Genomic DNA, 13,267 nt, shown 5'->3' on the forward strand with positions numbered 1-13,267 from the left:
GCACGCGGCAAGACTCTTTTTGGTTTTTCTTTTCTTTTTCTTCTTTCTTCGAATCGCAACATTACAACATTGATCGTTACCATCTCTGCGGCTGATACGGCGAGTGATTGCTGGCCAGAAAGCATCTTTCCAGCCTGCCGACATGTCCTTTCTTGCCCAGTCCAAGAATGGCTTCATGCCGAGGTTTGCTCGCTTGACATCTGATGAGATTAAAAATTTGGAATTTGTCTAATTTTCCTCTATGATGCCAGGCGTCTCGCAGGGCTCACCTCCACCTCGCTTCCTTCTCCGCCGGCCCCTACCCTCCACCTTGCACGCTCTTTTCGCACCTTGCCCGCCTCTGCGGTAAGCAGCATCGGTAGCGGCAGCGCGACGCTCCGTTGGCTGGCAAGCAGCAGCAGCCGCGGCCGAGGTACAGTCATCGCCGGACGCGCCTGGCGAGCAGCACAGCCCGGCTTCGCCCCGATACACGCGCACTGCCGCCTTGTACACAGCGGTACGCGAGCCCACACACACACACACACACCACGACTGTCGCTTCAGCCTTCATCGCTCACCTTTGCCTGCGAAAAAGCTCCCGTGGTGACCGAGGACAAGGGCAATCGAATGGTCATTCTGGGCAAGGGCATGATCCCACTCGACGTGCTCAGCACCCAGGTACAGGACCCTCACAACCACCTTCACTCACTCAACCTTTGTCTTCAAGACAACAACGATTGCTGCCATCTCTGGTGCTGTTGTGTAACGCGCTCTGTGGCTCTCTCCTGGATCAGGAACTGCGCAACGAAGTGGACCGGCTCGAGCGCGCCGAGCACGCGGTGATCCAGCCCCGCCGCTACTGCTCGCTACTCGTGTCGTGCACCAACCCCAAGCTGCGCGCCCGCGTCCTCCGGCTGGCCGACAAGGTGACCGACGTCTCCGCCGCCGACTCGGCCGCCCACGGCTACGCGCTCATCTTCCACACCCTGTGGAAGTCCCGCGTGCTCCAGCGGCGCGAGCTCGACCCGCTCGTTGCCACCATCCTCTCCACCATGCGCGACCAGGAGGTGCAGGTCAACGGCCAGTGCCTCAACTACCTCCTCAACCTCTACTTTGCCTACGGCGACGTGGCCAAGGCGTGCGATCTGTTCGACCTCCTGCGCGAGGGCGAGGGCCGGTGGCGGGCCGAGCCCAACGTGATGACCTACACGACCCTGGTGCGCGGGCTGGCCGGGCGCGACGCCGGCGGGCAGCTGGACGGGAGCGTGCGGCCCGACCTGCCCCGCGCGCTGCGGTACTTTGAGCAGATGGTCAAGCGCGACGGCGTGCGGCCCGACCGCGTGGCCTTCACCGCGCTCCTCCACGTGTGCGCCGCGGAGGCCGACCTGCCCCGCGCGCTGCAGGTGTGGGACGAGATGAAGCGCGCCGGCGTCGCGCCGGACACGTTCGCCTTCAACTCGCTCCTGCACGTCTGCAATCGCGCGCTCGACCTCGACCTGGCGCTCAAACTCACCGACGGCATGCAGAGCCGCCAGCTCGAGCCCAACGACGTCACCTACTCGTCGCTCATCGACCTCTGCTGCCGGGTCAACGACTTTGGGCGCGCGCACGAGCTGCTCAACGAGATGAAGGAGCGCGGCATCGCGCCCACGGTGATCACCTTCACCAGCTTCATCTCGGCCTACGGCCAGGCGGGCGACGTCGAGCGCTGCTTCGACGTGCTCGCGCTCATGGCCCAGGAGCGGGTGCGGCCCAACCAGATCACGCTCGCGGGCCTGGTCCAGGCGTGCCTCAACGCGGGCGACTTCCGCAAGGCCGTCCAGACCCTGGGCGACATGAAGCGCCGCTATGGGCTCGCGCCCAGCGCCTACGTACTCTACCACCTCATCCACAAGGCCGGACCCAAGGCCAAGACCACCGACCTGGTACCATGCGTGCTGTGTGTCGTATCATGCTGTGTGTGTCGTGTGCGTTGTACTGATGTCGCCGCACACAGCTTCGACTGCTGGAGAGGATTGAGGCGACGGAGGGCGTACCGCTGGAGACTCGCACCTACAGCGAGCTGATCAAGCTCTGCGGAACGCGAAATGAGCTCGAGCTCGCGTTCCTGATCCATGAGAAGGCGCAGCAGCAGCAGCGCGGCGGGAACGCCGACGCGGGCCAGCGGCTCGTGGACCGAAGTCTCTTCAACGCGTGCATTCAGAACCAAAACCCGCGCAAGGCCCTCGAAATCGTCGATGCCATCATGCAGCGAGAGAGCCTCAAGGTTAACATTCCTTGCATTCTCCCCCCCCCTTGCTTACCCCAATGTCCTGACACTCACCGCCGCACACACTGCACGCACTGCGTCGCACACACCGCACACATCGCACGCACACAGGAGCGTGATGTCGCGCAAGTGGATGGGGAGGAGGTGGTGCTGGATGAGGAGGACACGCGGGACCCGGTGAACGTGACGATGTTCAACGCGCTGCTGCGGACCGTGGACACCAACACCGTCGAGAGCGTGATCGACCGGATGAAGCGGCTGCACGTCGCGCCCAACATGGCCACCATCGACCTCCTCATCACGCACTACGAGTCGAGCGGGCGGCTCGATCGCATGTGGGCCGTGCTGCGCGATCTGCAGGACCACAAGGTGATCGAGCGCGAGGACCTCATCTACAACTCGTTCATCAAGGTCTTCCTTCGCCGCGACGACACGGACAAGGCCTACACGGTCTTCACCGAACTGCTGACCCGCAACACCCCGCTCCCGCCCGCCACCTACCACCTCTTCCTCGACACCCGCGACAGCCGCACGGCCGCCGCGGGCAACATTAGCGACAACGGTATGGACGGTGTCGACGGTGATGAGCAGCATGCCGCGCTGGGGGCCGAGAGCGAGGAGGAGAGGGCGGTGAGGCTGCGGCGGGTGGGCGAGCGCGCGGCGCTGATCCCGAGCCTGGTGAAGCTGCTCTACGAGCGCGACCCGTCGGCCCCGCCCACCGCGCTGCTGCCGTTCATCCGCTTCTGCGTGCTGCACTACAAGACGGCCGAGCTCCAGCCGCTCGTGGACCGGCTCGAGCGGGACGCCGGCCGCGGGGCGGCCCTGGTCGAGCGGATCCAGGAGGTGGTGGCCGATCGGAGCAACAGCCACCACTACCAGAGCGGCGAGCACGTCGTGCGGCTGCTGGCGCCCGTGCTCAAGGCCTACATTATGCTGCACGAGGCCGACCGGGCCATCGAGCTGATCCACACCCTGCGCCAGCGCGGGCTCAAGGTGGACGCGAGCCTCTACAACGCGCTGGTGCGGCTGGCCACGCCCGAGAGCCCCGGCTCGGCCCTGCGCCTGCGGGCGCTGATGCGGGCCGACCGCATCCCCGACGAGGACACCCAGGACCCGTTCGCCCCGCTCGAGCTTCAGCCGCAAGCCGCCCGGCCCCGGTATTACAACCGCCCGCAGCAGCAGCAACAGCACCAACCATACCAGCGCCGACAGCGGCTCGCGCCGGACTACCGCACGCCAGCGGCCGCGGAGCGACATGACGTGGAGGTGGAAGTGGATCTACTTGACCCGGAGGGAGAGTATGGTCAGTCGGCGACAACGACGACAACTCGAGAGGTGAAGGACGCGGCGGCAGAGCGCAAGCGGAGGAAGAAGGAGAAGAGGCTGCTCAACACGGAGAAGGCGGACGAGGAAGAGGGCGTGAAGAAGGAGAAGGAACGTGCCAAGGTGGAGCCAATCAAACGACCGAAGGTGACCGGCGACCTCCTGTCCCTCTCGTTTTCTCTCCTCGGCCAGCAGGCGAAAAAGCGGGAATGAACGCAAAGAAAACAACGCAACAACGCGCAACTCTCAACGCTGTGCTCTCTGCACTTGGGGGGCACAAGCCTTGTTCACTTGTTGGGGTGCTGATGATTTTATCTAAAGTAACAATATGGCGCAGTACTAATAACAAAAAGTAACAAGAGAGGAGAGGCGAGCATCTTCTTTTCCTTTACGACCAAACGAGCAAGGAGGCGTCCGAACCACCGGTGACGAGCGGCTTGCCCCGTGCTCCCCAGGTGCAGCTGCTTACGCCAGCTCTGTTGAAAGAACACCGTAGGGTTAGGATTTGTTTTTCCTCACCTGGTAGCGATTCGATTCGAAAAGGCTGGAGAAACGCACTGGTGGCCTTCGGTGATGTGCGCCTCCAGCGCGGCGGTGTGCGTGTTCCACACGAAGACGCCGCCCGTCGTCGAGCCTGCCGCCACAAAATTACCGTCGGCACTGAAGCAGGCCTGTGGCGACAGCACCCCGCCCTGTGGTGGCTGTGTGCGCGTCACGTATGTTTTTGGGGTGTCGCACCGTAAGGCTCAACGCGCAGCTGAAAAGTGGTGGCCAGTGGGGGTCGTCGACGTACTCGGAAGGTGTGTGCGGATTTCTGGTTCCGGAGGTCGATCAGCTGTGCGGTGTTGTCTGGCGCGGTGGTCAGCACCAGGTACTCCCACGCAGGGCTCCACGATATGCTGGTGGCCTGCGTTCATCACCCATGTCAGCCGAGCACAATTGTGGTGTGTGTGTGTGTGTGTGTTGTGTTGTGTGTGTGCGGGGGAGGTGGTTGTAGATGGTGCGCGCGCGTACCTGCTTGGACTGCACGTCTTGGATTTCGGCCACGGGGTCGGCCGTCTTGAGATCCCACAGCCGGACGCGCCGATCCGCGTGAGCCGAGCAGAGCATGCGCGTGCTCTCGCCCACGACGGCCACGGCATTGCAGGGCGAATAGCAGAACACCGTACGCACGCAGTACCCCTTCCCCAGGTCCCACACCTGGTCACCACCACCACCACCACCACCACCCACCACCACCACCACCACCACGTTGTGAGTGTGGGGAACTGAGCCGTCGACCGACTGCATGTGGGCGTGTGCTGGTGGTACCTTGACCGTGCGATCCTGCGATCCCGTGATGATCTTTTCGGCGCTCACAAAGGTGGCGCCCATGACCTGACCAGACCACCCGACAACAGGTGAGTGTGGAATCAGCCCCTGGGGCGTGGTCGGGAATTGACGGAGAGCGAGTGCGGCGATGGTGATGGTGATGATGAAGATGATGAAGACGAAGATTGGGGTACCTTGCCCACATGACCGGTCAGGGTGTGCTTGATCTTGGCATTGGAGAGGTTCCACAGCCGCGCCACGGCGTCGCACGACGAGGCCAACACCATGTCGCCCCCGGGGGCGAACTCGACCTGCGTGATGGCGAGCTTGGCCCCGGAGAGCGTGGACTGCAGCTCGCCGTTGGCTCGCCACACCTTGACCGTCGTGTCCGCGCTGCCGGACGCGATTCGCTCGCCGGCGGGATCGTACGTCACCGAACTCACGTCCCCGGTGTGCGCACGCTTCATTTCGCCCCCACGCACCACCGTCAGCGCACTCGTGACACTCACAATCGCGGGTGGGTGGGTCGGGGAGTACCAGGCGTGTGTGAACTCGCCGCGGCACGCTGCTACCGTGGCTTCGCGCCTTGCGGGTGCGGTCGTCCGTCGGCTGTGCCTCGTGCGGTGCGCCGCCCATGGCCTCGTCTGAGGCGATATAGATCGGGGGGGCGGGGCGCCATTGTCAATCATGACAGACGACACAGACCTGACGGTGGGCGGGCGTACTGGACAGGGAGAGCGGGTTCTTGGCCATCTGCTGCACCTGGTGGTAGAATTCGTTGGCCTCGTTCATCTTCTTCGCCTCTTCGGACACCTTGAGCCGCCAGCGGTTGAGCAGGTGCGCGTTCTCCTCCTCGAGCGTCTTGCTGCGCGCTTCGGCCCGCGCCAACTCGACCTGTGGGCACCCCAGGGAGATCGACTCGATCACCAACATGGCCACCACCGCTCGCAACGTTGGGTTGGGTTGTGGTGCGCGTACCTTGAGCGAATCGAGCTCGGGTGTGAGGATGTTCAGGGCCATCACGCGCTCCCGCAGCTCCACCTTCAGACCTTCGCACATCCGCTCTACGGTGTTCAGCCTGCATCATCACGTGTTGCGTAAATGAATGAATGGACGCATTAGAAGAAGAAGATGATGACGATGATGATGATGATGGCGCGTGCGATCAAGCTGCTGGTTGCGGGGTTGCATATGCGTAACTGGTCCTGCTTGGCGGCGGCAGCCGCGGTGAGTTCCTTGACCTTGCGGTTGAGCTCGAGGAGCTCCTGTGCGTTCTCCGAGTTTCGCTTGTAGCATTCGGTCAGCTCCTGCTGCAGCCTCTGCATGTCGGCGCCCTTGCCCACAACCTCCACCGACCTGCAATCAACCACCATCATCAGCCACCACCATCATCATCATCATCAGCCATCATTGAATCGACGAACAACTGGGGTAAGTGCAGGACGATGATGATGATGAGGAAGGAGGGCGTGCCCTTCGCCTGCGGCTCCGTCTGTGTCGGTGCGCTTGAGCTCGCCGATGAGCTGCTTGAGGTGGAGCACCTCCTTTTCCAACATGGCGGTCTTGTCTCGGGTCATGGACCTCTCCTTCAAAAAGAAGTTCTCTGTCGAAACACAACCATCCAACCAGCCACGCATTAGCCACAACTCTGCGGATGTACAACGAAATCGGCAGAGAAGGAGTAGATTTGGAAGGGAAGGGGCTGTACGTTGTCGCACGAGGTCGATGAACGAGCGCCGTTGGAGGGCATCGCGTACGTTGATCTGTCGCATGATGTCGCTACGCCAGGCGGGGTCGGGCACGGGTGCGCCGCCAGAAGGAGGTGGGGAGAGGGTAGCCGACGTCGCAACGCTTCCGCTCGAAGTTGAAGATGAGCCCCAGCCCCACCAAGCCCGCGCCGGGGCTTCCCCCTGCTCGGCTGCAGAACTGCTGGTCGAGGTCACGTCTTGTTGCATTTCGATCTACCTTGCCAGCAAGCCGTTTTCAATCTAAACCAATAAATGTACAAATTGCAGGTCTATCAATCCGTTCAAGATTTTCCTGATTCTAATCCAAGGAGCAAGAGGATGTATTGCCTTCGTCCTCCTTCGTTGCTCAATCAAGTTTAATTCAAGTGTTTCTCTGGTTTTCTCTTCGGCACATTCGGCGGAAGATGCCCGCGCGAGATGCACGCGAGCTACAGTGCTGGTGGGAGTTCAGGGAGACGAGAGCGCCAGTCTTCTGGCAGGCCGTCGTCGCCTTCGTTGACCAGCTCCCACATGAGGGCGGCCGGCGGTGGTGGCCGGCGGTCGCTGCCGATGCAGACCAAGACGGCGTGCAGCAGCTCTCGCGGCAGAGCGCCGAGCAACCACCCTTCTTCCTCCCCATCGAACGCCTCCATCTTGTCTTCATCTTGTTGTTGTTGTCGTTTCGATTGCCATCGGTGGGCCACAAGCAGCACCGAGCGGACTTCGTTCCGCAGCTGTGGGAAGCAAGCAATCACAAGTCAGCCCACCGTGTTGCATGACGAGGCAGATAACAAAGCAGAGTAGTGGTGGCGTGTGACCTGTGGGTCGACTGCGATGAGGCTCGCGAGCTGGGTCATGCCCGAGCAGCGGCGACCGGACCGCATGTAGGCGCGACCGTGGCCGGTTGCAAAGTGCCAAGTCCACAAGCGGGCCTTGGCGCGAGCGCCTTCCTCGCCGATGGTGACCAACTCGTTTAGCACATCCCCCATCTGCCTCGCGTGTAGAGTAGAAGCAACGTTGTCAGCAGCCGGGGCTTTGATGGCGACGAGGCGGAGGGAGCAGTAGCTTACCTGCACAATCTCTCGTTTGAGAACCTCGCACGTCACCGCACCAAGCGAGTAGGACTGGAGCTGCTGGATGAAGTCGCCTATGATAGGCGTGCGGACCGACTGTGCAGGACTCCACGAAGCAACCCTATGTTCAGAATGTGACGCCAAATCAGCTGTTCGCCCTGGCTCAAAACCAGAAGAGGAGATCAAGGAGGAGGAGGAGGAGGAGGGTGGCGGGGTACGGATCGTAGCCGATCACGGCCATGATGCCCGCCGGACCCACAGTGGGGTGGTAGAGGGGCGTGATAAGCCTAAGCCGGAACGAACGAAACGGATAGACCTGGGGGAAGGCTACGCGCAGGAGGAATGCACCACCTGGCACATTGCACACGTGTAATGCAGGAGATGTGGTCCAGCACGCAGACGAGAAGGACAACAATGAGCATTGTACCCTCGTACGAGCCGCCGGGCTCAATGATGAGCTCGGCCCAGTCAGTGTCTTTACCCACCCGCCACAAGTGCACTCTGTCCTGCAGCCAGCTGCAGATGTCGGTCCTCCTTGCACGCTCTGCACGCTCTGCACGCTCTACACGCTCTGCACGACACAGCACAACGTTACGTTACACGCTGCGGAAGGCAAAGCGCAGCTGGAGCTGGAAAGCACTGCACCATTGGATAACCCAGAGGTGGAGAAAATGGAGGTGCAGTCACCGACTTCGTCTTTGGCTGGGTTGGGGGCAGGGGCCAGGGGAAAGAACAGGCCGCGCATGAGGTGCACCACCACATGCAGTCGGGAGCCGCTGTGGCGCAGGCCGTAGTGGGACAGGGGTCGGCTGTCCTGCAGTCGCTTCCCCGCGAAGATGAGGCGGAACTGGTCGGGGTCGAGGCCGCCCTTCTCCCACAGGCCCTGGCACGCCCCGATGCGGACCTTGGCCTGGCCCACGGTGGTATCTGCGCCATGACAGTCGGGGCCTGCAGCCGGCGAGAGGTCTACGAGATAGCTCGTCCCCGTCAACAGCGTGGCCGATACAAAGAAGGGCTCATGAGAGCGAGCAGGCTGCACGTCATCGCAGGCCGGTGGTGTGGTGCGTTCCATGTTTATTTTATCTTTTCAAGTGAAAAAGCGGGTGACGTGGCAGGGCAACATTTCTTTGTTTCCTTGTGGCCAACAGTGAGTGTTGTGTTGTACCTCGGCCACCATCCTCTCCTCGCCTTCTCCAGCATGCGCGGCGATTTCTTCAAGAAGCTGAAGAGCTTCGATGCTTATCCCAAGACCTTGGAGGATTTTCGAGTCAGAACCGTCTCTGGCGCAGCAGGTAGGCCACGCAATCTCCAAATTTATTCAGTACATTACTGTTTTCCTGCTGTCGCGTTTCTCTAATCTCTTCACCAGTGTCCATTATCAGCGGCCTGATTATCACCTGGTTGTTCTTTTCTGAGCTCTCGTTCTATCTCTCAACTGATGTGCAACCCGAGCTCTTCGTGGATACCTCGCGAGGAGAGAAGTTGAGGATTAATATGGATGTCACCTTCCCCGATCTTCCCTGTGGATGTGCGTCGCGCCCCCTCTCATCTCTCCACAAACCCCTGTGGCCGCAGCACATCCTTATGCTTCCTGCCGCCACAGACTTGAGCGTAGATGCCATGGACGTGTCTGGCGAGCACCAGCTCGATGTAGAACACAACATCTTCAAAAAGAGATTAGCCGCCGACGGCCGCCCTCTTGGAATCGAAAAAGGAGGTACACATCAACTACCACGCCTGAAAGGGCTGCTGCTCTCCACCCCAGCCCCTCACTCTCTACACTTCCCCTCTAGAACTCGAGGCTGCCGCTACGCCTTCGCCGGGCCAGGAGCTGGAGCCCATCGAGTGCGGTTCGTGCTACGGCTCTGAGCAGGTAACCACCCCCGGCATCCACCGCTTCACACCGCACGCGCTCGTCAAGTGCAGGGATGGTGCGCGTCATCGTTTTTTGTGCTCACCTTTCGCGTGATGCTGTGTTGGTGCCCTCGATCAGGAGCCTGGCCAGTGCTGCAACACCTGTGCCGAGGTTCGAGAGTCCTATCGCAAGAAGGGCTGGGCTTTCGCGCATCCGGAGAGCATCGAGCAGGTTCGCCCTCCCAGTGACTCTCGTCCCACCGCCAGTTCACCGCACCAGTGTTGGTCTGACCGCCCGTTTTCGTTTTCGCGTTGTGCGCAGTGCGCTCGTGAGGGCTTCAGCGAGAACCTGGAGAAGCAGAAGGGTGAGGGCTGCCAGGTCTACGGCCACATCCTCGTCAACAAGGTGCGCGTGCTTTCCTTCTTCTTCTTCTTCTTCTACTTCTTCTTCTCTTTCAAGACACGAACTGACATCATCAACGACTGCGCGGCGATGATGCACTGGCCCACAGGTGGCGGGCAACTTCCACTTTGCTCCCGGCAAGTCGTTCCAGGCGCACCACATGCACGTCCACGACCTGCAGCCTTTCCGGATGTCCAGCTGGAACATTTCCCACCGCATCAACCGCATCTCATTCGGCAAGGAGTTCCCGGGCGTCATCAACCCCCTTGACGGTGTCGAGAAGACCACTGGTACTACTACCTTCCCTCTCTACCCGATCCCCGATCACTGCAATCCATCGGCGACGGTGACCAATGTGTCGTCTGTCTGTAGATCCCGGTGCTGGTTCGGCCATGTACCAGTACTTCGTGAAGATCGTGCCCACCATCTACGAGTCCCTCGACGGCAACGTCATCAACACGAACCAGTTCTCCGTCACTGAGCACACTCGCATGCTGCCTCCTGGCGACAAGTCTGGACTGCCCGGTATGTTCTCGTTCTTCTTAAAAGTTGGGCATACTATTGACTCGTCTTGCGCGCTCAGGTTTGTTCGTGATGTACGACTTGTCGCCGATCATGGTCAAGTTCACGGAGCGGACCAAGTCGTTCGCGCATTTCCTCACCGGCGTGTGCGCCATCATCGGTGGCGTGTTCACGGTGGCGGGCATCATCGACTCGCTGATCTACAACTCCCTGCGAACCCTCGGCAAGAAGATGGAGCTCGGCAAGGCCTACTAAGCCAAGCTCTTCCCCTTCTGCCCCTTCTGCTTCTGCACTTCGTCATCTTCCTCCTCGCCGCCCAACTCAACTACACCGAACCAGATCGAGGCGGATGCTGAAGAAGAGCCAAGGCCTGCCGCCGTGAAAGAGAGAGGAGAGAGAGAGAGCGAGTGGATGATATAGGGAGACCACCTGGCGGCCAACAGCAACAGCAGCAGGCTAGCTATCTAGAGAGATAGGGAGGAGACGCAGACCAATAATAAAACCAAACCCACCCACACAAGCAACCACGTGCGGTGGTGAACTCAACGTTGATGTGTGGTGGAGGAGGCACCATCATCAGAGAGAAGCAGGGACGTGGGGAGAGGCGATGCCGGAATCGGTCAGGCTGTGCGGGTCCTTCTTCTCGAAGCACACCTCGTAGATGGTGGTCATGAGGGGGAACCTGATGAGCAGACACGACACACACGACGCACGGACGGTGTGAGGCTACTTTCGCATCACGAGGCGCAGAAGGCAGGGGGTGAAGTTGTGCCTGTGGGTGAGGTTGGCTCGCTTGAGAATGGTGTTCACCTCCTGGGCCGTCAGGGTGCCCTGCAGCTTCTGGCCATGAAGCATCTCCTTCTCCAGTTGCTCGAAGCTCTGTGTCATACGTTCAGCCCCATCATCTCGAGTCAGATTCTTCTCTCATGTGGGTGATGGCTCACATGTCACGGCTTTACGTACCTTCTTCTGCTTGACAAAGGCGGCGGCCACCTTGCGGTTGCGTCCGAAGAAGCTGAAGCACAGAGAAAGCGAAGGCCGCGCCATTGAGAATCACATCATCACATGTGAACCAGACACCGATGTGGGCATTCGTACCAGGTAACAATAAGGTCCGCCACACCACAGCTCTCGAAGAAGGTCTCCTGCTTCACTCCCTGCGCCAAGCCGATGGTGTCAAGAGAACAGCAGACCGTAAAGAGGGCGAAGGCTGGTCTATCTATGTACCTTGAAGAAGGTTTCGGCGAACCGTCGCATCTCAGCGAGACCGATCCTCATGATGGCTGCCTTCGTGTTGGCGCCGGCCCTGGGGGCACATACGCAGCTCCGTGTCAGTTGGTCGACCACGGGGCGTGCGCCTCCCACCTCAGAGAGCGGTGCAACGCACCCGAGGCCGTCGGCCATGCCCAGGCCCACAGCGATAATATTCTTCAGCGCGCCGCACAGCTCCACGCCCGCAATATCCTCCACCAGGCCCACCTGGTGGCCGTGACACCCACAAAGATGTTACACACGAGGCGCATAAAGAGAGAATGTGCGTGAGTGTGCGTGCGTGCGTGCGTGCGTGCGTGCGTGCGTGTGTGTGTGTGTGTATGTGCGTGCGTGTGGCGTGCGTACGTTGAACGAAGGACTGTGGAACACCTGCTTCCAGACCTGGGCCACCTCCTTGTCCTTGTAGCCTTGGGCGGGGGTAAGCAAAGCAGCGGGGGGGGGAGGAGTGTGGGTGTGGGTGTGGGTGTCTGTCCATCATTACCGACGGTGGTCTCGGAGAAGTGCTCCCAGGCCACGTCCTTGGCGATGTTGGCTCCGCAAAGGACGCTCACATCGATGCCCAGAATGTCCTCGATAATGCTCGAGATCAGCACGGGACCTTTCTCATTGAAAGCCATACCCTAACCCACACGACGCGACACACACACACACACACACGCAACACGCATGACACACGCACAACATCGTACATAGACGCAGCGTTAACGCAAGCACAGTGCGCCACAACCACCATTGGTGTGTAACCCACGAGTGCACGACTCACCTTGATGAGGGAAATGGCCTTGGCCCGGTGGTGGAGCTTGCCCTTGAGCTTGTGGCACAGCGAGTTGACAAACTGGTGCGGCAGAACGAATATGAGCAGCGTCGCGTCCTCGGCGGTGCGGATCGGGTCGGGGTCGGCCACGATGTTGTCCGGCAGCTTCACGCCCGGCAGGTACCTGCGTGTTTGCCAGGCAGTGGTACCGATCAGCATCACTGATACGGCACGGGAGGTGAAGAAGGATGAAGAAGAAGGAGCAGGGCTCTACGACGTACTTGACGTTCTCGTGGTTGGTGTTGATGATGGAGGTCAGGTAGCGCTCGCCGTCGACGAGCTCTTCGTAGACGTACATCCGGACCTCGTCCTCGAATAGTTCCGGGTGTTGCCTCACGTTTTGCCCCACCACCTTCGCGATGGCAGAGCCCCTGCAACACAAATGAATGATTGGATGATGGATGAGCTTGCCATCAAAAGATCTTCTTGTTCAGCCAGCTTGGTGACCTCGCTGCCGGCGATTTTTTCGATTGAGATTAACACTCCCGCAGGAGATGACAAAGTACCAGTTGCCGGATCCAAGGATGGCCACCTTATGCTTCATCTCTGTCCACCTGCCTTAACTGTTGTTTGCTGCCGGACCTCAACCAGCTCTGAGGTCGTGAGTTTGTGTTCTTCTTGAATTTCTTTATTCTTTTCTTTTCTTCTTTTTGATCTTGCGACCTCCGTGGTGCGTTAGTAGTGCATCATGGACTCGAGGCGTGCGCGGGCCTTCTTCTT

At 60.3% G+C, this 13,267-nt stretch overlaps 4 protein-coding genes and 1 pseudogene across 4 annotated transcripts; 2 read left to right on the forward strand and 3 right to left on the reverse strand.

The window, feature by feature from the left end:
* The first annotated feature begins 142 nt into the window (after window positions 1–142).
* On the forward strand, window positions 143–3,784 carry ACA1_040490 (annotated as a pseudogene).
* A 175-nt stretch (window positions 3,785–3,959) lies between these two features.
* Window positions 3,960–6,837, reverse strand: ACA1_040500 (Autophagy related 16 like 2, putative; the record flags this gene model as incomplete). Its single annotated transcript, XM_004340748.1, has 12 exons — window positions 3,960–4,047; window positions 4,130–4,263; window positions 4,365–4,478; window positions 4,586–4,771; window positions 4,883–4,948; window positions 5,077–5,343; window positions 5,420–5,526; window positions 5,608–5,776; window positions 5,861–5,960; window positions 6,083–6,228; window positions 6,424–6,485; window positions 6,591–6,837. 12 exons carry the CDS (start codon window positions 6,835–6,837, stop codon window positions 3,960–3,962), a joined length of 1,686 nt encoding a protein of 561 aa, XP_004340796.1.
* A 221-nt stretch (window positions 6,838–7,058) lies between these two features.
* On the reverse strand, window positions 7,059–8,754 carry ACA1_040510 (ubiquitin domain containing protein; the record flags this gene model as incomplete). The annotated part of the gene is made up of 6 exons (XM_004340749.1): window positions 7,059–7,343; window positions 7,440–7,598; window positions 7,680–7,803; window positions 7,901–8,033; window positions 8,110–8,226; window positions 8,328–8,754. The coding sequence occupies 6 exons, from the start codon at window positions 8,752–8,754 to the stop codon at window positions 7,059–7,061; spliced, it is 1,245 nt and encodes a 414-aa protein (XP_004340797.1).
* A 126-nt stretch (window positions 8,755–8,880) lies between these two features.
* Window positions 8,881–10,716, forward strand: ACA1_040520 (golgi family protein, putative; the record flags this gene model as incomplete). Its single annotated transcript, XM_004340750.1, has 9 exons — window positions 8,881–8,974; window positions 9,052–9,210; window positions 9,286–9,399; window positions 9,476–9,555; window positions 9,676–9,768; window positions 9,859–9,942; window positions 10,049–10,229; window positions 10,312–10,464; window positions 10,523–10,716. 9 exons carry the CDS (start codon window positions 8,881–8,883, stop codon window positions 10,714–10,716), a joined length of 1,152 nt encoding a protein of 383 aa, XP_004340798.1.
* A 70-nt stretch (window positions 10,717–10,786) lies between these two features.
* On the reverse strand, window positions 10,787–13,091 carry ACA1_040530 (glycerol-3-phosphate dehydrogenase family protein; the record flags this gene model as incomplete). Its single annotated transcript, XM_004340751.1, has 12 exons — window positions 10,787–10,831; window positions 11,056–11,143; window positions 11,192–11,340; window positions 11,425–11,476; window positions 11,560–11,618; window positions 11,689–11,767; window positions 11,849–11,940; window positions 12,079–12,140; window positions 12,215–12,353; window positions 12,497–12,671; window positions 12,769–12,918; window positions 13,054–13,091. The coding sequence occupies 12 exons, from the start codon at window positions 13,089–13,091 to the stop codon at window positions 10,787–10,789; spliced, it is 1,128 nt and encodes a 375-aa protein (XP_004340799.1).
* Between the last annotated feature and the right edge of the window lie 176 nt (window positions 13,092–13,267).

The sequence above is a fragment of the Acanthamoeba castellanii genome (assembly GCF_000313135.1).
Source record: "Acanthamoeba castellanii str. Neff unplaced genomic scaffold scf7180000084572, whole genome shotgun sequence".
In the NCBI taxonomy this organism is placed as follows: Eukaryota; Discosea; order Longamoebia; family Acanthamoebidae; genus Acanthamoeba; species Acanthamoeba castellanii.